Source organism: Leptosomus discolor, chromosome 5 (genome assembly GCF_034619465.1).
Source record: "Leptosomus discolor isolate bLepDis1 chromosome 5, bLepDis1.hap2, whole genome shotgun sequence".
In the NCBI taxonomy this organism is placed as follows: Eukaryota; Metazoa; Chordata; class Aves; order Leptosomiformes; family Leptosomidae; genus Leptosomus; species Leptosomus discolor.
In genome coordinates, this window is record NC_141395.1 from 71,734,972 (window position 1) to 71,758,849 (window position 23,878).

At 43.6% G+C, this 23,878-nt stretch overlaps 1 protein-coding gene across 3 annotated transcripts in view; it reads right to left on the bottom strand.

Moving 5' to 3' along the window:
• ADGRB1 (adhesion G protein-coupled receptor B1) overlaps nucleotides 1-23,878 on the bottom strand; it is a 199,534-nt gene that overhangs the window by 20,487 nt on the left and 155,169 nt on the right. For 2 of the 3 annotated variants that reach the window (XM_086466227.1, XM_086466226.1), the window contains exons 23-27: nucleotides 20,946-21,012; nucleotides 16,198-16,283; nucleotides 10,698-10,796; nucleotides 2,618-2,789; nucleotides 1,360-1,455 (exon numbers count right to left, since the gene is read on the bottom strand). In XM_086466227.1, coding sequence (XP_086322353.1) covers nucleotides 1,360-1,455; nucleotides 2,618-2,789; nucleotides 10,698-10,796; nucleotides 16,198-16,283; nucleotides 20,946-21,012 — 520 coding nt within the window. The remainder of the gene's footprint in view (nucleotides 1-1,359; nucleotides 1,456-2,617; nucleotides 2,790-10,697; nucleotides 10,797-16,197; nucleotides 16,284-20,945; nucleotides 21,013-23,878) is intronic. The other variant, XM_086466228.1, reaches the window with a different exon arrangement.

The following is a 23,878-nucleotide window of genomic DNA, read 5'->3' on the forward strand; positions in this document are numbered from 1 at the left end:
ACATCTAGATTCCAGAGCTTTTTGTGTATGAATGTGGAGAGACTGATTGTAAGCTCCCTACTTCTCAACACATCCATCAACAGTGCAGAAGTAAATGTAATCTCACTGCTAAAAAACTTGAAGCTGACATAGAATTTTGCAAGGTGGTTGACAACGAATGAAAACAGGGAGATGTAGAGAGTGGCAAAAATCTGAAACTTCAGAATATAGTGCTTGGGATGGTGACAATAGAATAACAACTACAGCATTCACATTTTTAAAGGATGGTGAAAGTCTGAAGGGCATGTGGAAAAGGATTATATAAATAATTTGAAGGCAAATGTCTTACAGAGGGAGAATAGAAAAGCTCAGTGTGTTAACTTATTGAAAAGAAGATTGAAACTGGATATGATTATAGTCTCTATTATTGAAGGAGCGAAAGTGCTAGGCACGCCAGGGGCTTTCTAATTACACGTAAATAGGCATAGCAAGACCCTGTCTGAAAGCGAGAAGACTATGCATTTAAATTAGAAATGAGGCACCTGTTTTTAACAAATACCTATGAGGTGTGGTAGAATTATATATCTCTTGATGTCTTGACTTAAAGATTGTGCTGTTTGAAAGGAGACCTTGTACCCAAGCATAAGCTGCTTAGCTTAGCACAGGAGTGTCAGGAAAAAACACCATTGGCTTATGATATAGGTCTAATATTAACTAGACGTTTTTGGAACTTGTTCAAATCTTGTGATTGTTCTGATGCCCTTGCCCCAACCTCAGAAATCAAATGCCTCGTATATCATCTACATCGTAACACTGAAGCAGATGCAAGACTATTCCCCATAGCTTATTCTTCTATGGCCTTATCTAAGCTGTTTGCAAAGGACTTGCACAACAGGATCAAGGTTTACAGTGCTTAAACTATATTCCCAGTGAAGCAAAGTAAACAAATGTGCTTTTGAGAGAAACAATTCCCTTTGAGACAGAGTCTTTGTAATAATGACTCAACACGCTGTGATTAAAACAGTATTGAACTACTGCCTCCTAGCTTCAGCTAGGACAAGGCAGCATGATGGGGATGAAAAGGTCTGGAAGACCAAGGAGGTATATTTTGGCTCTGTGTTTTCTGGGAAAGAAAGGCTCTCACCAAGGCGTCTGCAAAACCTGGTGCGTAAATTTGAGCCCCTTAATATCACAACAAAAAGAAACTGGATTTGTGTGAAAGAGCCTATGCTAAGTGCTCCATTTGTTCAAGCACAGGTTTAAAGGACAAAAGAATGATGATTGCAAAATCTGTGATGGACAGAGCCCTTTGTTTATCAGTTAAAAATGCCCATAGGTCCTTTAATAGTAGACTTAATAACAGGTGGTAGTTTTCCCTACCATTAGCTGAGCATGTCCGTTCTGAAATGACCCCCCTGAGTCTCCATTGCCCTCTTCCTGACGATCCACTACTCGGCACTTCACAGCATCCTGGACCTGCAGGAGAAAATGGATTTGCGGAAGTCAGAGGCAGACAGGAATACCAAACCATGTTAAGTTCTGTTGAAGAAAAAAAAATAAATAAAACTCCTTGGTAGATCAAAAGAACATGGATCCTACTTCAGTAGCACTCACGTATTCATTTCAAATGCTTTATAAGTCACATGTATTATCAGAGCAACTTAAAGGTTTTATGAGTATCCTGGGTCACTGTGCTGGTCCCTTCTAGTTGCTTGATCTATATAGTCAAGAATAAAAATGTCTTCTATTTTGCAGCTTGCACTATGTTTACAATGGATGCTATTGTGTAAATCATTATATTGGGTTCTATGATGTCTGGTTATGATGCTATATTGGCTGCAATATATATTTGATCCAAACCTCACTGAAATCAACAGAAAAAAGTGCCAGTGACTGCAACAGGAGTCAAATGCAGGCCTATATTCATAAAGCAATTAGTTGAAGGAGTCGCAGCCAAGCCAGTGGTGTAATTCCATTGATTTCATTGGCCTGACATAAGAAATTAATCTGTTTTACATAATTTAAAGGAGCTGTAAGAAGATAAAATGAATATTGAAAAAAAAAAAAAACCCTTCCTGCCTCTGTTATTAATAGTCTATCCACTCAGTAGGATGAAAAGAATAAAAGAAACATAAGATTCGTCCTTTTCTTCCCTGATATAATTTACCGTTTTAAATCTCCACAGGGAGGCTGGAGAGAATTTACTCAATTTCCTTGCCTGATTATTACTAGCTTTACTTTCTAGCTCAAATACACTGGCCCTAATGCCAACATACAATCACTCGGTAAATCTCAGTGCAAGTTGCCCCTCTTAAAATCAAAGAAAGAAATTATTTTTCTTAATATTCTATTTTTGGAGGTAGGATGTAAACATTCTGGAAATATTAATTTTGGTGTTAAACAAGCAAAGCCTGACATGTTAGGTAATCTCAGACTGACCCTTAAATTCCACTCAGTACACTCAGCATGACAACCATTGATTCATCCCTCCTTCCCTCCTCCTGGTACTGTCATTTTTGCCTACACAAAGGCAAAAGCTCACAGGATTAGAGAAGCTACCACGTTGACTGGACACTTTTCAGAGGTTTTCCGTGGGAAGTATGTTGGTTACATTAAAAAAATGACTCATTCATCTCACCTCCCGCCTTAGGATGCAATGGACCATAACGATGACAAAGCCCTCCAACGAGTCAAAGACGGCAAAAAGGATCTGGAAGAGTGCTGACCGCCGATCTGTGATTGCCAGAACTGCAGACATCCAGGTGAGAGCCAGGAGAGGCAGGACCACGCAGGAGCTCCAAAGGGATGCCCTGTCAAGGGAGAGGAAAAGAGAATTCAGCTCCAGTTCAGCCTCCTCCACTCCCACGTGGGATGCTAATTCAGCCTCCTGATCCCACGGGGCTTCAGAAGACTTCTTCAACACACGGATACTTGTGCTAGATGTCTTCTGAGCCCCTGCCACAGGGAAGCAGGAAGATGCTTTGCACACTCACGCTACCAAAACAGGTGACACACGTTTCTACGGGGGAGGGACTACTTTTCAATGGTGCAGTCATGCATAAAACTTGAGGTGGGGAGGAAGGATGCAGATACCTCACTCCCCCTTTCATGCCCTTTCCACTCTATGTCACTAGTCCACCACAATGGCATTTCCCAAGGAGCGGAGACAAAATACAATCACTGCAGGTTGCCAAAGGGGTGGGGAACAGTTGCAGCAGAGACTGGTTTGTCACGATGGCTGTCGGTACTTGGGTTACAGACACTCGGACTTCCACAGCACATGGAAGACACTAACACTGGGGACATGTGTCATGGTTTCAAGTGACTAAAACAGAAAAGCACAGAGCTGATGTGGAGGCTGATATTTTGCTGTTGCTCCCTTACTCTACAGCTGATGGTTCCTACAACACTACATCAACGAACATCAGGAGAACTGATACCTGACCCAATTCTTCTGTGAACAGAAAATTTTCTGCTTTCTTGTGTGGTCTCCCCAGCTGAATGCTCTGAAAAAAAAACTACACTTGTTCCTGTATTTAGCAATAATTGTAAATAAGTTTATTCTTGGTTGGACGTTCTGGGTTAAAATAACTTAAGATTCAAGCCACTTCTTAATTCACAAGACAGAAACTGGACAAAACAGTTTTCTGTAATGCAAGTACTGCCCGTGAACCTCCACTTTATCTATGAATGATGGCTCTAGAAATGGGATAGCAGCTCTGTTCCCATGGACTATTTAGTCGTTCAGCTCTCTGACCAAAAAGGGTCCCAAGCAATTTTAACAGCTTACTAGGGAGATTTTAAGCTGTCAGTCATGTTGTATATTTGGCAGCACTGGTGCATCAAGAGTACCAGGAGAATTTCTCTATGGGCTTTTATCTAGCAAGTAAGAGTAGACCTATGTACAGGACGAATAACAAGCTCAACTTCAAGATTTTTCTGTGCAGAAAACCTCAACTACATACTAACAAACAAATACAGGCAACACAATAAGTTACAGGACATATCATGACACACGTTTTAAAGTACTTACATGGGGCTTGCTTACCATTTTCTGATATATGATCATGTTTTTAATAATGTTTACTTGCTGGTTATCCAGGTACCGCTCTCACAGACCCCAGTGAGAGTTCTACCTGAACAAAGCTGGAGCTTGGACAGAGGTATGGACATCAGGATGTAACGCCCTGGCTCCAGTTAAGAGTTTTTCAAGGATTGTTACATCAGTTCTGCTGTAATGACCACATACTGAAGTGACAGGTTATTTTTATAGCCATAACGATACTCTGATTGCAAATATTTCTACAACCTGTCCAGGCTCAGATGTGTTCCTCAGTGGTATTATTAAGCAGTGTAATTTACCTAAAGGAGCATGGAAATGGAATATCCTTTTTTTTTTTTTTTCAATTAAAACAAGCATTATAAGACTTCCATGTAAGGTAAAGGCCATGACATAATCTGATACCTTGTAATTTTATACAGGATGACAAACTGAATGTTCTTTAATGTCCAACATGAACTATAATTTCAAAGCGTTATTTAAAAAAAAAAAAAAAAAAAAAAGCAGCAGCCAGACAGCCCTCAACCAAACAATTCCTAAATGGAAGTTTTCGTTCCACTTCTCCCTCAGCTCTCTGAAATCTGCCTCATTATACTGAAATCTCTCATCCCTACCATTCTCAGTGGTGCATCGCTAAAACTGGCTGAGTAGTAAGTGCAGCAAAAAAAAATCAGAAAGGCAGAAAAGCCAAATGGAAAGACAAGGTTTGGTCCATAACAAGCCACTCTAGATGTGTCTTCCATGCAAGTACCAGCAAGCACAACATGCTCGATGCATGGATTGGTAGATGAAGTCATTCCAGTAGCAACTTGCAGTTGTGATTGCTGGAAACCAGCAAAATCAATAAAGGCTGCTAGGAGAGGACTAGACAGCTCTACTTCCCAGAATTATTTCATCTCTCAGCATACTCCTAATACACACATATGTGTATGCTATTACCACCAATTTGCAAACAAGAAACCTGGCAACCACACCTGAGAATGGATGTGACCTGCAAGTACGGCTCTGAACCAGCCATCTAAATTTGGATGGGTTTTCTGTTCTTGAAAAGAACCGCAACACCAGATTGACCATGAGTTGGATCTGAATCCAAGATTTAGATGGGGGTTTCGGGTTGTAAGCGATGCTGCTGAGGAGGTAAATTACGTTTCTCTTCAGCAAATGGTTAGATTTCCATCCATTATCTTCACAACCTGCTTCAAAAAAATAATATGCAGGCACTCTGCTTTAGCAAGGCACTGCTTGAGTCTATTTGCTATCCGAAGCACAGATACAATGATCCGTGATTACAGTGTGCCCTCCTCAGAGCTCCTGCTGTCTTCACGCTGGACTTGGTGAGTCCTTCCCAGCCCCTTGCTCTGTGAGTCTCCATATGGGTGAACTATTCAACTTCATTCTGAGTCGAGACATCCTCATGGCCTTCACTGCTGCTCCCAACATAAGCAACTTAAAATCACCACTTAAATCTCTGCCCTTCCAACTCAGATGATGAAAAGAGTATTACGCCACATATTCAGCTGGTGTAAATCAGGATTTTCCCAATGGAGTTGTGCTGACTTACACCAGCCAAGAGTATGACCTTTCTGCTCTCTCTGTGATTCACTTTGCAGATGCCTTCTCAACAATATTCATCCCTTAAAAATGTTATGGAAATGCTGCTTGACACTTAATGCATAATCTGTACTCACAGGCAGCAGATGGCAACAGGTGATAGGAATGTGACTTACTCTAATTTCAATTTCAGAGCTCTGCTTAGCTTTTGAAATACTAAATTCAAAAAAGTTCCATTTAAAATAAAATCTTATCAAGACTGAAATTTCAGAAGAAAACTCAGGGGAAAATAAGTGGGTTTCCTGTGACATTGCCCTTAATTCTACCTGCTGTGAGCTGAATTCAGAACAGAACTCACACTTCTGCCACCTTTATATCTGTCCCTTTTTTAGGAGGTACTGTGCATCCTTAAAAGGTTCCAGAATAACTTACAGGACCTAAGAAACTTCATGTTATGGTGCCGTGTGATGTGAAATGAAATGATTTGTTACATAATGACATTCTGATTACCTAATGACTCTTTGTTATGGGTTATCTATGATCAATGAATCCAGGATTTTTACTGCTTGAGACAAAGGAACTAGCTGGCAGATCCTCTTATTTGTCCCATACATAACAGCACTCATGATGAGTGACAGCAATATCAAGGGAAGATCATTACACTCCACTGTGGAAGCACAATGCTGGTTTATTCTGTGATGACCATGCCATGACTACGTTGCCCAGCAGCACAGTTGTAGTGGCACATTCTTCCTTCCCACCACACCACCCTACTACTGCCTTGCAGAGGAAGGGCATTACTTTGGGATATGGCAATGCCATAGTACAGTGCAACTAGATATAGTTGTCACACAATGATGTGTGACAACATGGCCCCACAATAACACTGTTCTCCGTTTTATCTGGCATGGCAAAGACTCAGCCTTGTGAAAACACATAGCAGACCCAGCTCTGGAAACAAGCAGATGATGGCTTTTGGTTAAAAATGTCAAGATCTAGCCATGGTTTTGTTCTTTAGCTAGCTGGCAGCCTTGAGAGTCTTCATCTTCGCGAAAGAAGGAGGATAAGCTGATGGCACTTAAGAGGATAGCAGTGGAAAGAGCAAAAAAACGGTTTTGGAAACAAAGATCTGCATGAAGAAAGATTGAGAGGCCTGCAGCCTGACAAAAGGCAAGTGCAGGGACACACACAGTACATGCCAACAAAGATGTAAAGGGCTATTATAAAGAGGTAAGTGATCAATTCTTCTCATTACTCAACACTGACAGGGCAGACAGTACCATAAGCTAAAGAAGCAGCAGAAGGAAAAATAACTTTATAATTCAAAAAGCAGCTTCTGGAGAGGAGCTCTGAAAAGGGAGATGGTTGGTGGACTCAACATCTAAGACAATGGACGGCTCCTTACTTGATGCACAGAGTGGCACTTGCTGCTCCACTGTTCTGATGAGCGTGTTATTCGTGCATCACAGCAGTTCTGCTACAGGAAAACCACAGTACAAGGATTTACCTTATTCATTCTCTCGTGCTTTATCCCTCCTCTAACGCGTGTTTCTCCTAAAAGCAAGAGTGTTGCCCCAATTTTAGGGACAGTTTCAGAGAAACTCCCTTTAACTCAATGCCCGTATAACCAAGATAGGAAATCTGTGACGAGAAATGAGGGGGCACTGTGCTGCTCTTTCTATGCCCAGGCAACACAGAAACACAAGATATTATTTCTGTCTTCTCCAAAAGATGGTTCTTCTCTCAGTTGCTGCAATCTGAAGCGTATAATTAGGGGAACAGGAAATCAAATGCCTCTAAATGAGTCAGGCAGGTAATGAAGTAGCTACGGGCAGACTGCTTCGTTATTCCACCCTAACAAAGGAAGTGGTTCTTTGACAGTCCAAGCAAAGACCTGCAGGGCCCAAGTATTATCCCCAGGTAAGGATACAATTTCAAATCTCTTGAACTATGAGAACAACACTTTCCTGAGGAACAGTCTCCTTCATAAAACCGGCCATGCATGGAAATGTTGGGTCACATTAGTCCTGGAACTACAATACGGGCAGAAAATTTGACATCTAAGATTTCCTGAAATGACTTTGAGCCAAGAAAAAGAGTAAATCCCTTGGATGGGAGATTTGACACATGAGCTTCTAATGACGTAACAGGGGTGATGCATGAGCAAGGTCATGATGACTCCCTGACACTGACTCTTGCATGGGTTGCCTGCAAGCAGAATACACTGTTTCACAGCCTCAGTCTTGGGCCAGTCTCTTCCCTATGGTCAGAACTTGAGAGTCCATATTTGCAATGCACTGCCTGGCAGGAATTCCTTCCTTCCTTCCTTCCTTCCTTCCTTCCTTCCTTCCTTCCTTCCTTCCTTCCTTCCGTCCATCCATCCATCCAATAGCAGTCCCTGGTATCTACAGTGGATGTCCTCTCATTCACAGCAAGTACAAAGAAATGTCATGCCCCTGAGATACTTTTTCCCTGTCTCAGATAAAAAAAAATCACACGTAGCAAAGAAAAATTAATAAAAAGGCAGTATTTCACAGGCTGAGGCTATACTACATGCAGCAATAAAAGGAAGGAAATATGGGAACAGAGGTCTTCCAATGGCAAAATATGCCCAGCATCTTCTCCAGAACAACCTGAAGGGGAGAGTTTTTTTTTTTAACGCACACTTGTCAAGTCTAACTAACCCTTAACAGCTTACAGACATCCAAAGCTTTCCTTTTTATCATTGCCCAAGTTGAGAAATTGCACAATTTCCAGTGCATATTTTTTCACTCCTGTCATGATTACTACGTGCTCTCCCATCAGTGGTTTACCATATTTCCCCTCAGTAACACATCCCCTTCTCTCTTAGGCACAGATATTACCACAGAGTTGCTCAAAACTTCCATGATTTCAAAAGCAAAGAAAAATGGACAAAAGAATCTATCCTTTCAAGCCATGCTATCCCAGAAACAAGCCTCTCAAACCTACGGGAGGTAAGCTGGAGAGGGCATGAGCAACCCCAGCAGGAACAAGGCAGAACATCCGTGATGTGCTCTCTAACAAACAACAATGGTTAATTCCAGGTCAGAGACAAGCCATGAATCCCCATGGCATCTGATTTACATCACAAGACTTCAAAACTGAATGGCAAAGCTGGTCCAAGGTCTGGGATAAAGGCCAGCAGAATGGTGGCAGTGGCATGAAGCATAATCAAGGCATGAGGCATAATCAGTGCTTTGCCTTATTGACAACCTCATTTACCATAGATTTGGAGGAAGAAAAGCAGAAAGAGTTCAGCTGCAGAATGAAGTGGACAATAGATGGGCAGATAAGGACTGAGCAAACTAATTCATGTATTACTGAGTGGTGCCTTTGCAAGGACAAGAGCAGAGAACCCTTCAGGACAAACAACAAAACCAGTACTGGAATTTATCATCTAAGGTATTCTATCTGCTGGGAATCAAAAGACATATCCTCTTACAAGAGCCCTCCAATTTCTACCAAATCACATAAATTAGGAAAGCAGGATAATTAGGAGGTCTGGGTTCTTCTGATTTAAGATGAATCAGAATATGTGATTTAAGGCAGATCACTGTCAGACAGTATGAGAGAAGGATTTCAGATTGTTTTACTTTTTAAATGAATTTACTATGAACTGAAAGCCTCTCCTATTTCACGGTCTAATTTATTAATAGTAAAGGTTCTGCTGGTTTAGCATTCCTCTGCAGTCGCAGGAAACCAAAATGCAGTGACCTGCTAATTCCAGACTTGTGGTACACGTGTCTGGACCAATGCCATCTCACCAGCTCAGCTGGGCACTGTTGCAAAAGGTAAGTAAATTACTTCAGCAGTGAGAAATAAATGAGCTTTTGTTTAGGTTTTGCATCTCATAGAAACTGCTAGCTCTTAACAGAGGTGACTGCATGTTCTCTTTTTCTAACGACAATTAGTTGTTTTACAGAAATGTACTTTTTTCCTTAAACTCTTTTGGATTTTATATAAATGGCTCAGTTTTCAGAAAAAAAAAATAAAAGGAGAAAAACTTGTATTTTGATTTTCTTTTAGAGTTCTACAATTTGACATTCGGCACTCAGCTGCCTCTTTTTGTTTAGAATAATTAAAGGTAGGAGTTTTCAAAATAAATGTCTAGATCTGAGACTGTTCCTTTCACACATTTTACATATGTTACTTTAGACATCAAACCCAAAATATAGCATCACTTGGGAATTATGTTGATAAGAAAATTTCAAAAAGGGAAGGAAGAAAGACAAACCTTCCCCCATCACTCTCCCTTTTACCTTAACCTTTGGGAAAAAAGCCAACTATATAATTAGCAACAATTTCTCCCGCAGAACAAAGCTCTGGCATTTTCATGATTTTTTAGTTTTTATTTTTACTAACTCCAGCATCATCTAAGAAAAGATTTAACACCATTTGACTTTTGTAACTCAGAGCTATGAAATGCTTTAAGATTTTGAGAACTAAATCCAAGTGCTTTTAGGGGTCCAAAAGAGGCAGTCATCACTTATCAAATCAGAACTGCAGCCCTACGAGGTATTAAACTTAACTTTAGCCTTTTATAAGAGAAAAAAGTACACTTAGAAGTGATTCATCAACTCACTTAAATTATACTCAACGCTCTGCAGCCTCTGGAGTAAAAACCTCAAGCACATGCTTAAGTGTTCCACAAAGATGGAGTTTGAGGCCCCTGTCTACCATCAGAATTAATGAGAACCACATCTTTAAGTCTGTAACTCCAAGAACTAAATTAAATGGGGACATTAAGCATAATACCCAGCTTCCAAGAAATGAAGAGTGCCTTTGTCTTCCATAGGCTGCTCACATGCTTAAATCTAGGCATGTTATAAAGCGCTTTTCTGGATCCAGCCCATCAGCTTTTGCTCCAGGGATGTGGCAGGAGCCCTACACTACTCATGGCCCACAGAATGAGGTCAGGGAAAGCTGGGGATGTGGGGAGGTGGGTGGGAACATGGGGACAGAAAACAAACAAGGGCTGATGAGTGCAGGGAAATGAAAGAGGGAAATAAAATAAATTAAAAAAAAAAAAAAGAAAAAAGAAAGTGGAAAGAAAGAAAGAAAAGAAGTTGAAATTAGAGGAACTAACATGGCGTTACTGGTGGCTGTGGCCGAAACTTCAGCAGAAGAAACTACTCCACACTTGGAACATTTGAGCGTCATGCCGTAAAGGGGCACTGCCATCTGACTGCAATTAAAACCAAAAGACTGAAACAAAACAAAACACTTTGCTTATGAACACAAACGTAGAAAGGAAAGGGAAAGAGAAGCCAAAACAAAGAAAGAACAAAAGAAAGGAAGAAAGAAGAAAGGGAACCAACCAACCATACCCAGTGTGAAAAGAGAAATGAAAGACAGGCAGGAATAAAACTCTCTCATCTGTACCACTCCAGATGCGGGAAATGGGAAAAATGTACAATTCAGAGATGTGTTGGTGCCGCTGGAGAGCGTGGAACTGTGTTGGTGAATGTTTTGCCATATTCAGGGTGTCTCTCTCTGGCACCCATGGAAGAGAAATCAGTACTGCTTTCCCAGTCTCCGCCTCCTTCTTTTGGTTTGTTTTTGAGAAATTGCTCTTTTCCCTCCTGGCCTTTTTGGTCCAAAACAAAAAAGGTGGCAGGGTTGTGCAGTAGAAGGCAAGAAGTAGGGCTGTGGGGACTGTGTCTGCTTATCTTCTTTCCTAAAGCAATGCAAGGGATAAGTCCTATATTTTCTCCACTGGCCCTTGTGTGCTAATCCTCCCCTTGGTGGGGATCCCCACATGGCAGCTGACAATACCAGGAGAAAGGCCACTCTTTTATAGCTTAATCTGTGATGAAGGACATGCAAGTGATACTGTTTATGTCCTGGAAGGTAAGCATGAGCTTGGGTGTTTTGTAAGACCAGCAACCTACCCAGAAGGGAGCCAGACTGACTGCTTTTGAGACATTTCTTCTCTCAGATCTTGTTTTGGAGCTGAAAACATCTTTGGGATGAACACTGAGACTTACTCACATCAGTCGCTCCCGCTTTTTCTGGATGGGATCAGTCACAGAACCAGGCCATTGTGGGCTGCTGGTACAAGAGGCTGCAGGGATTTGCTAAAGCGCATGTCCTCATGATTTTTAGAAGCTGATGTGTGTGAACACACCTAAGTGGCCAGTCAGCTCTGACTCAGGAGCTCAGAAGCCACATTAGCTTGGCATTGGCCCTGTTTCTTTGCAAAATTTACTTGTTTGTGTGCACTCTCTCATTTGCATGGGTAGACATCCACACCAGATCTGGCTTAGGAAATGGGGAGGAGTCTGTGAAACATCCCACAGACCTACATGGAGTGCCTGATATCAGAGAAGGTATGAACATCACTGCCAAGGGACAGTAGGTCTGTCATTCTTGGGTGATGGCAGAGCAGCTGGTAAGGGGTGATGTTTGCAGGTACCAATTGCTAGGGGTTTCACAGGCCTACCCTGCCTGGGAGAGAGATCAGGAAACTTGACAGATTGTTTCTTAACTTTCACAGCTTTGTGTTCAGTCTCGCTGCAAAAAGAACATCCCCATGAACACCAACACAGCATTATCAGTGGTCCTAGAGGCCCACTTTCAAGTGGCTATTGATTGGTCTTTTAATTACAGTGACATAAGCCATTACTCCCTTTCAGAGTAACGGCTAAGGTATCCCACACAAAATTTCAGCCTTCAGACACAGAAAAAATTAGCTCCTGTGTCAATAGATACATATCTTCCAGGAAGGATGGTGTAAATCCAGTGAAGACAATGGCTGAACCAAAGTTAAAGTGGGTCTTGAGAGGCATTAAGTGCATGACCCTTAAAAAAAGACAGCTTATCCACAGATCTATAAGCCACAAAGAACAGATAAGCAGAGAGACAGAGAGAGGCAGAGATAGGCAGCAAAAAGAAAGCAGATTGATTTGAGGAATTTGATGGAAAACTATACCAGAAAAAACATGAATGACACTGAATCACAAAGAACTGGCCAAAAGACCACTATAACACAAAACTGTAAGTGCTGTTGGGTGTATTTATGTAGAAAGTTGTAAGCAGTAGGCACAGATGTGGATAAATTTATATTCTAATTTGTTCTTGTTGGGGGATGAAGTTGTTAATATATTGAATTTCCATAGCAGGTTTATATTGGTGTCTGTACGTATGAAAGGATAGCTAATGAAATAATCACAGTGAATAATGCATTAATTTAATTTAGCTGTTGCTGCTCCCTAAATATCCACAAACAGCTCATGGACTCATCTGGTGTGTTCATTGGAGCCTGGACTTTGCTACCTTTTATTGAACGGTGCTTTACAGCATGCACAGCCCAAGGAGCAGGAGCACTGCTTCCAACGTGAAACATTCCCAGATGACGGGCAATCCCTGTCTGTTCCTATTTTAATGTCGTTATTATCTTTCCAATTATTTTCTTCTCTATGCATTGACAATCCAGCTCTGTTACACCCCGCCAGGACAGTCGCGCAGAGAATATTTCACACCAGGTATTGGGGCAAACTTTCTCAAGTCCTCTCTACAATCAACAGAGAGATAAAAGAAGTAGAGGTCCTCTCAGGGGCAAGTTGGAACAACTAAACAAGGCTCCCATCTCTCTCCGATAGTTACAGAGGAAGCCTAGGGAGATTAAACTCAGCAGGCTAAAATTAGCCATTGTGAATATACCCTATAGTCTCATTCTTCTCCCCTGGCTGCGTGAGCACACAAATGCTTCTGGAATAAACACTGGCTGAATAAATTTAAAATTCATCTTAAAGGCTCCTGCATCTGACATGAAAACATTCATTTTTAGTAGCACTCCCATCACCAGAGCTCAAACGCTGCGGGTGCAGCTGACCGCAAACGGAGACTGTTCTGCCAGGAGACACTTGCACGGTTTTCTCCCGCGCCTGGACAGGAGTTGGGGCAGTCGTGTGCATTTCTCCAGCTCTCCAGGTAATCACACCCAACTCTCTACAGCCTGGTTTTATGATGTAGCTATAAAGTCATTGCCATTAGAAAGTCAACGTTTTCTGACAGACATGACAACAGTAATCATAGCAATTTCCTCTGCTAAGTATAGGGCAAAACCTATCGTGTCTCAGGTATAATTTCACAGGAACTGTTAGCAGTGATTTATTTATGCCAACTGATCTGTGGTACATGTGCGGGGCTCCACTTAATGTTCAACAGGACTTTTTTTCCCCCTCTTTTGTTCTTTTCCCTTTTTTCTTTTGCAACACTGAACCATACTTCTTGCCTCTGCTAAAGGAAACACAACGTTTCTTTATAACATCTTGTCAGATCCAAACATCTCCAAGGCCATTACTCATTCCGATTATCTTCAGATCTACCTTCCAACACGGTTCCCAAGCCCAGGCCAGAAGCGGCTAGCTAAAGGGAAGGGGCACCAGAGCTCTCAAAAGTGCTTCCTCACTCTCAGCGGGTGCACTTCGAAAGGAGAACAAAATCATTGAGCACAGAGAAGGCTTAAAAGTGCTGCACACACACACACAGACACGAAAGAGGGGGGGGGGGGGGAAGAGAAAAGAAAGAAAAAAACAAAGAACATCAGAAAAATGACACTTTTTTTTTTTTTTTGCTTTGTAGGTTTTGTTTCAAAGTTCAACTGTGAATGTGATCAATAACCAGCTACTATGTATTAAATTAGGTCATTCTCTATGCAGTTTAGATTAGAGAGGGAAAGAGACTGAGAGACAGTAACGTGCTGCCTTGCTAATCCAATAAACCATTTATTTCAGTGCTGACTTTCAAGTGCAATTATCTTGCTATCTGCTATCTTGCTGACTCAGTCAGCAGTTTGGGTATTTTCTTGAGTTCTCTCTGTGTGAAGAAGGCATCACCCAGAATAAAGCACTCGCTTGTTAGTAGCTACTTTAAGGAATGCACCAAGGTCACCCTTTCGAGTACCTGTTCAACCCAACAGCAACCGATACCTCTGATCATCCAAACGTGCTTAAGTGTCCTCTTATCATCATGACCACGGCACTGCTCAGGCATCGAGATTCCCCTCTTTGCTGTGCCGAGGGACCACGCTGCTTGGCCATGTCAACACTGCTGATACAACATGAACCTTCACAGGCTCCTGTGTTTCTCCCCTGGCTGGATAAGAGCTTGCTTCTACCCTCAGTTTTGCTGCCGTCACTCAATTAAAAACCACTTCCACCAGAACTACTCAATAGTGCAACGGCAGGAATATCAAACCTCGTCTGTACTTTCTGCCTCTACCCTCTGAGACCCAATTTTAGGGCCTAAGGCTTTTGCAGAACCACAGTGGATAAAGAAGTTTATCCCCTCTGTGAAGCCTAGGAGTGCAGCAGACAAGGTGACAGGTGCCCACTTCCATAGACAGGGTATATCTTGTATCTTCTCCCCCAGCCTCCTAAAGATTTACGCTCTGCCTGTAGCCCTGGTGTAGAAGCACAGAACACCTCTTGCTCTCCTTGTCTCTTTGTAAACAACTGCGTCCTTCAAGAACATGATCATTATCCGCAGTGATAAATCAACTGCCATCAATGAACAAGTGAGAGCACACGACCCTGTCTTTCCTAGCAGCACGTAAGGAGATAGTTTCTGTGACTGCAACAGCAAGCCAAGGCAGTGGAAAATAATGTACTAACATCAGTAGCGAGGCTGACCTGTGCATTTGATTTGACTGAGAGTGTCAGTGTGCCATTTCTGTCCTTTGCTTGGAGCATGGCATAGCTCAGGGGTAAAGTCTGAGCAGGCTACAGACTCATTTCTAGAAATGAAGGTGAAGGGGGGGGTCTCATCCTGATCGAGCTAATGATGAAATAGCCGTTGTCACCAGAGCTTGGAAGTAACCCAACAGAGAGGCCTGTAGGTGCCACCCCAGCCAACCCTTAGTGACATCAGGGTGATAAAGACTGTGGCGTCAGCTCTTCAATTTATACTACAAAGAAAACCGGGTAACACAAACCCCAGGCCTCAGGGATGGAGGCTGGGGTGGTGACTGTGAAGAAGATAAAGAATCTCAGGTGGTGTCAGAATATTTTTCTTGCAGAATAATTATTTTTACTTACCAGTCCTCCCCTTTACACATCCATCCATCCATCTACTAACCTGTTCATTTCTAGACCTCCAAAGAGGCTTTCCTTAAAAGTATCACATCCTTTTGCTGTCCCTCAGCCACCTGCCAGCCATTAGACATGACTTCTCTGTTACACAGCCCATGCCATGTGCCACACTCAGCAAGGGTAAGTCCCTCTCTGATCCAGCTGCTGTCTCTAGAAGTTAGTGAGAAGACTCACTTTGCTCTCCTTTATCTTCAGGAGGGTACATCAGCCTGGGCTGAAGCCATTTTCACAAAGAGATGAACTTCTAACCTTCCTCTCCAGTAACACAGCACTGCTTCTTGGATCTTTTGTCTCTGCTGCACTGAATGACAAGGCAGAGAGATTAAACCAACCAGAGTTTTTTCTTTCATTTTGTTTAAATCTGCTTTTGTATTTTTGTTTGCACTCTCCAACCTCTCTTTGCATTCCTTGCCTGGTTATTGATCACAAGCTTGGGTGGTTTGTTTGGTTTTTTTTTTTCATTCTTTACTTAGATGTATTGATAAGGCATACCCTGCCCGTTCCTTCAGTTTCTTATCTGTTATTCCATCTTTGGATACAAGTTTGTTAAAAACCAGAATGCCAATAACCATGTTCACCTGTCAAAAGAGAAACAACACACAATTTTGTTCTCAAGTGGGTCAGGTCAAACTTGGTAGCATAGAAGGAAAAAAACCCAACATTTGGCAAGCTAAGTCCTTCCCGTTTCTCCCAAAGCCAGGTAGTACAGTCACACTTCTGCAGGCCACCACCCCTTCCGTTCCCTCTCCACCCTGTCCCACCTCCCCTGGCCACGCATCCGTGAGTTCAGGAGAGCAGTATGCAGCTGGCAGCAGATCAGAGAGGTCTCCATGAACCAGGACAAGACTGTAAAATGCTCAGACGCCTGCTGGGCTGTTTGAAGCCCAATGCATGCTTGAGGTCTAACATGGCAAACTCCAGGCACAAGAACAATTTTTCAGGGCAATACAAATACAAATTGGCAAATACAGGGGACAGCAGTGGGTTGACACCAGCTACTTTCAGAAATGCCTTCTGGAGTCTGTACTACCAAGGCAGCACCATTAAGAGGATTGGGTGGTGCAGTGTAGACAGCTTGTCACTCTTCTTTCTTGGTGAACCAGCACCACTGCTCTCAAAATAAGAGGTGGAGGAGCACTGGATCAAGTAGAAACATCAGCTACTATGGTGGAATGTCTTGGGAGATACCGCAGCTGGCACAGCACGTAGATTAGCTATCTAGTCATTTCCAAAAAAATTCCAGGGGCAGGATAACTGCATGCTGCCCAATGGTCTACTTTGTTAAGGTGAGAGCATGGATGTCTGTATCAATCGGGTATAAATATCCATAGTGAAATACGGGCTGTACAGAGCTGAGGTCTTTCAAAGCGATCCTAAACTTCTCATTGTGCCTTTCTGACGGCATTCACTGCTGCCAGCTGCATCTGTTTTACAAACCTCATCCAAACCTCAGCAACCTTTGAATGTGAACACATTAGTGAGACACGAGCACCACCCTCTTCATGGAGGCACAGCACTGATGGTGGAAAAAAGTGACACTCTCCTGGTTTTGCTGCCAGTGAAACATCTGATGTTGATAGAACAATGTGCTAGATGCTCTTTTGCATATGGGGCTTGCAAGGGAACATTTAAGGACAAATTCAGAGACGTGCAACACTACACGATAGCTGAGAGCCTTGGTGAGTTTAATAGACCCTTGAGAGGTGATCCTAAGAGACACCTAGTACAACACCTAGCCCAAAGGAAAGGAGATGTCTGCTCAAGCCAAACCTCCACTAAATTGGCTAAATCATCCTTAAAAACGACCAACCTTTCTGAGTTTGGATTGCTGGTTTCAGCAGGACACGACCCAGCTCACTGATGCGGAGTCCACAGCTGGGAATAAATGGAAGATCTCACAAATAGCAGTTATTTTCTTTTGCCTCAGCTGCTGGGTCAGTGGACTACTCTCCACAGCTGCGTGTCCATTTCTAGAGCTCACCATGGTATTGTTTCAGAGAAAAAACACTGGCAAGTCAGACACAGTAACTCAGCCAAGGATCAGCAGGAAATCAAACTCTAGTTATGTGCTTGGAGAGAGGGAGAGCACTTTCAGTTTGCTGATCCTTCTTCACTGTGCTGGAGGCTGGTCAGTGCAAGAGAGACTTTTCTTTAAGGTGCAGCAAGGCAGTAGAAAAGATGGGGTTGAAGTGTGGCAGGCTGGATTGCTCCTGGGGCTGGCTACAACCCAGTGTGTGTTCTCATTCACATATAGCAGGGGAGATGACAAACAATTGTTTTAATAAATAAAAGCTATTTTATCCAGTACATTGATCATTACGATCGACATCTTGCTCTGATCCTGGCTCTGTTCCTTTGTAAAGTCAGGGATATAACATGGACACGCTTCTAAACACAGCCACTTTGGATAACATGCACTGTAGCTTTACTGCCTTATCTCTGGGATGCTATCCAGCAGCAAAGACACAAGTCTGAGATTTAGCCCTTGAGATAACCCAAACCTGATGACTGATGACTCTCTCTCCTGACTTCACCATGCCATGAGTCTCTCCCTGCAGCAACCTGTTGCCTTCAACCTACACGCAATCATCACCCGGCTGCTTCAGCTGAGCTAGGCGAGTAAAACTACTTGCAACAGCTCTGCATTTCAGGTTGGTGGGATTTTTAAGACTAAAGATCAAACCTTTGCTGGTGTTCAGTGTTAGCAGACTGGCTGCAAGTTGCAAATATTGCTGAAGCTGCAGGGCAACCATCTTAATACTCTCCAAGCCACAGGCCTTTTTTCCAATGTGGAGAATAATAAGGGAGGGTGTGGAGGAAGAAGGTTACTACAGGTCATAGAAAAATCACATTGGTAGGAGAGCTGCAGTGCAGGGATGCTTGAATGGCTTGGGAGGAGTGAGCACAAGTCTAGCCTAGCCAGGACTAAGGCAGAGGTAACAAGCTCAGCTGTAGCTGGCAGCTATGTGCAAAGTCACCTGGGCATCTACGTATCATACCCATCAGAGTTCTGGGTGAGAAAGAGCTTGGGCACAGAGTCAAGTCCTACCTTGATCTGCACACCTCTGCACAACAGCAGCTGTATTGTCTCTGGAGCAAATCTGTCCTGAAAGCAGCACAGCTTCATATCCTCTGTACAGCCCTGCAAAAGCCTGACTGTCCTTATGTTGACCCAGGTGGACTCTCCCTCCATCACTGATGTGGTCAACCTGAAATCAGGACGAAGTACATGGAGAAGAGAAAGCTGTCCAGTCCTGTGGGCAGTGCACGCTTGAGAACTGTGTGTTCAACTTCTGGCTCTGCTAAAAGGTCACAGCGTGAATTTGGGCAACTTAATGAACTTATCTGTTTGTTCCCATTTATAAAAAGGCTTTTGATGCTTCTTCTTCCCCGAGCTCCTCAGTATATATACCAACTTGGGCAGCATTCACTTCTCACTTTAGCCAGCAATGGCTAGCAACTAGTTGGTCTAAACTAGGCGTGTGGGCTCTCTCTCTAGGTACTGAATAGGGACAGGCATCTCCAGAGATGATTCACCACTTCCTATGCTCAGCTGTATGAACAACCACTTGCAGGTGTTGAACTCTCTGTAAGGGCATCTCCATTTTCAGCTTCGATGGTGAGTGAAAACTGAGATGCCAAATGGAAGCAGGCTCATGTGGTTTTTCTCATGCTTTAAAAACGCTAAGGAAAGCCAAAAGATTGCTTCTCTTGGCTTTAGCACAACAAAAGCAAGATGGCTTGAGGCAGCAGATTGACTCCCCCTTCTCTGGGCACTACCAAAGCTCCCTGCCTCCTAATCACTGCTGTCTATTGAACATTCAAGCCACTGAGCCAGAGTTATCGGGGCAAAAAGCTAGTTCCCGTGAAAGCACTAAGCCACTTAATGCTCCTGTCGATTATCCTGGCTATAAAGAAGACCCTGACCCCCATCAGCTACATTACTGAGGGAAATCCAACTATCACGTGCCTACAGAGATCTAATGACTGACTGGCATGAACATCTGCTTATCCCCACTCCTTGCTGCCTGCTATCTGTGTTGCAGCCCTATGCTAAAGACCCTAAATTGATACTAGCTTTGCTTTGTTTTAGAGGAAGGGCAACTGCAGGCTTGTCTCTTTGTCATTGTGATAAAACAGTGGCACCAAGGTGGTTTGATGTGTGATGACAGCAGTGAGAATAGAGGCAGGGAGACCTTTTTGTGTAGCTATTCTCCTGCAAGCCTGCTCCTGCTGCAGGGCAGTTAACCCCCCAGGCACTGCATGAAACAAAAGCCTGATCTGGAAAAGAAATTGTGAGTGTCAACAACCCCACTCCTGTGGGACCCTCCAGGGCAGTTGAGCCTTAGAGGATGTACAGCTCCTCCACCGGATAAAATACTGGGCTAGAGAGAAACTGCAGACTGTCACTGACACGGAGAGGCTCCAATGTGGTGTTAAACCCATCTGAAATTGCTGCAGGAGGGATTTCCTAGAGGACCAGCAGTTATGAAATTCTTTGAACCCTGACAGTCAAGATTTCTCATGGCCAGTGAGGCTTCAACAGCAGGGAAGCTTGATGAAAGGTAAGTCATCTCCTGAGTGACACCTTCAACTCAGGTAATAACTGGCCAAGACTGGCTTTGGTGCTGTGTTGGAGCCAAGGGTGAGGGGACAGCAGGACAGACTCCCCACCATGCATGAGCTGATGGGGCAGAGTTTAGGAATGTTCACTTTAACGATGCCATCCCTTTGAACTAGAAGCAAACGCGACATTTTTAGGGTCACAAAGGACCACCTCGGCACTGACTTGAGGACCTCCATTTCACCTGCAAATATGGAAGCTGCTCACATGCACCGGCTACCTGGGACAGACCAGAAATAAAGCTGGCTGTGGAGGCAGAGCCCGGTCTGAAAGCAACCAGTAACTGCACTTTCCAAAGGAGTTAATGTCAGAGTTTTCCACCATCACCCTGCACTTCCATCCAGATAGGGCAAAACCAAGGTAAAGCATCAATCAGATGTCTAGAGGACCTCAGAGAGGAAAGAGAGGAAGGCTGAGATCTGAGGCATATGATATTTCAGAATCAAACCCACCCCAGACTGCTGGCTTCTAACACTTTGCTTTTCATTCCTGAAGGAGAAAGCTATTCAAAACATGAGTGGAAACAGAGAGGGGCATTCTTGGATTGAAAGAACGAGGAAAGTGCTATAAGATAAAAAAGAAAAAAAAAAAAAAGCTTTCAGCCAAGCTTAAATACCAAAACAACAGCAGCCGCAGGTCCCACGAAGGCATAGAGAAGACCTCCCTCTAACGACAGCCAGCAGCTGGAAAATGAAGAGAGAAAAGCAAGTTACCCAGTGGCTAGCATCACTGACAGGCGCATGTTTGCTGCTTCTCTTTGCCTGCAGAGTTCATCCTGGGAGGTGATACCCCACAGCAAAAAAAGTCTCAGACTTTACAGCAAGCAAGTTTTGCTTCCCACTTCTCCTGAACTTACATAAAGGCTTATTTGCCTGGGGCTCTGCCAGCAGAATGGCTGTTGATTGTCGACGGAGGAATGCATGCAAAAATAATGATAATGCTCTGTTTCAGACCAGGTCTTGGAAGCAGTTGCATCAGTTTGCTGGCAAGACGATGCTCTTGTCCTACTCACTCAGGCAAAAGAGTAGAAACAGTGGAAATTGTCCCTTGCTCATTTGCTAACCACTATGCCTGCCGGGGACTCAGGTCCAGGAGTGCGGTGCATTTCTTCTGGATCCTCCATTTGAGCTTGCTGCCATGGGGAAATTTTACAACACAGCAGCGAGGTGAGAATCCACAGCACTCCTTAAGTGGATGTTCTTAAGGAATGAGCTGAATGTGAGGTATGTGGCGCCTCTTCTGGAAACCAGATTGTTTCTTCTCCTTCACACCATGTAACCTAAGAAGGACTTCTCCTTTTTCTACTTGACCACGTGTGGAAATTAGGCTCCTAAACTGCCTGGTGCCTACACAAACTGAGGGGGCTCTTCTGACTAAGTGCTGATGTCTGCCCTATTGGTCCCTACCGCAGAGCCAGTCACTCTTGATGACATTTGTAGTCGGCAGAGATCCAACCAAAAGTGTCCAGGATGATGCATCTACATTCAATCAGATAAATCACATCCTGAACTCCATTGACTGCCTTGACCATATCTTCACCATCCAAGTAAGCAGAACACCTAACCCAGATGGAGACATTACTGGGGAGATGAATCCCATCTGTCATATAAACAGCATGAATATGCTCCAGGGGTCCCCACAGAGCTTCCACTGCACCGCACATTTACATGCAGATCCCACTGCACACTGACACCCCCATACTGACAAACTTGGTGTAAAAAATGAAGCAAAGAAAGGCAGGGGAAATCTCACCCTGCTCCCATCGTTGGAGCTGAGCATCACAGGGACTGGACAGCCAACAGGGATTTTCAGATTGACCGTAAAGTCAGGAAGGAAACACTTTTTCACTGTGACACTGACCGAGTCTGGCAAAGGATGAGCAGAGGGGTTGTGGAGTTCATCCTTGGAGACATTCAGAAGATGTCTGGGCACCATCCTGATCAGCCAACTCTAGGTGATCCTGCTTGAGCAGTGGGGCATTTGGACCAGATGGCCTACAGAGATCCCTTCCCACCTCAACCAGTCTGTGACTCTAGGACCGTCATGAACAGTTACAGCAGCACTGGAGCTGAAATTTCCATTTTGTGGGGAATACAGCAATTCAGAGCACGGACATATAAACCAGGTACTTCAGGGCAAGAGAGGATGCAAATTTGCACTGTGTCAGCAACCCCACAGAAAGTTTGCATGCTTTGACATCGCAGTACCCTGGAGAAAATGTGCGATGAAATAATCCTGTTTCAGCAGTAAACCACCGTGCCTTTACCACAGGTTAAGAGCAGGCAACCACAATGGAGTGAGGACTTTTTCAAAGCTCTTAACCTAGATAACCCTGCAATAATTCAGTTACGTGCCTGTACTCCCAGCAATACTGTTTCATTCTGCATCAGGAGCAAACTCATGCTGCCTTTCAGTGTCTACCAGGAAACAAAGCCTTCCTGGAAACATTTCAATTTTGTTGATCGGTCTCATATGCTTTTGTATCGATTCTGACTTGCAAAAAAAATGTTATTTATTTTTGCCCCAAAACACAGAACATTTGGGAAAAGAAAAAAAAAAAAGGTATTTCAAATTGAAAATTGAAAGCAGGACATTCTGGTTTTCTCCGAGGCCTGCATCTTGTTTATTTCTAAATTAAACCTGTAATGTGTTAATTTAATCAATTCTGATTTCTTCCTGATAGCAAGTTGCTCTGTTCACAAACTATCTGAGCAGCTGTAATAATAAATTGAATAATCAGCTGGGGAGGGAGGGGAGTAAGAATGAAGCTTTGGAGGGCTGCAATAACTAGAGGTGTCCCTAAATGCAAGGAGAGGGCAGGGGCAATCAGAGGAGCTCCCAAATCCCAGTCCTTGCCCAGAACGTTTCCTCCAACACTCTAGCCCAATTTTGAGGCCGTTTTTCCTAGGGTCTCTTCCAACCGACAGCTCAGCCAAAGAAAGGAGCTGACAGGCCTGCACTCCAATTAGCGATGAGGACTGGGTGCAACGAGGGCTCTCGTTCCTGTCAGGTCCCTGGCAGCCCCTCTTCCCCTCTGAGCACCAGGCTTTCTGAAGGCGAGTTCACACATCACCAAGCACTGGTCTTTATCCCTTCTGACTGCCTGAACTCCCTGCCACAGTGCTTAATTGAAGCATTTCCAAGGCTGTCAGAGGTGGTGGCTGACAGCAAGGGGAGGGAAAGGGTGAAGTGATATCCAAGAAGGGGAACCGACAGCAAACTCCAGCAATGTATTAGTCGAGTGGAGATGCTTTTAGCCTTGTGCCTACAAGGCACAGAAATATTTGCATTTCGCTAAGAGGTTCCCCAGTACTTGCCAAGGGAACTCTTCACAGATCTGTTAAATAAAACTACCACTGGAAGGGAGTAACTGAATGGTTTAACAATGCTCAGCAGCTCCAGACTATTTCTAAGCAGCAGTTCCCCGACTGACAGCAGCTCTTGTGTTTGATGTGAGAGACCTCTTTGCAAAAACATCTGATCCTTTTGTGAATCTGCCACAGCGAAGGCGTGAGATGGATGGCTTTTGTCTTGGTCCTGCAAAGAGCT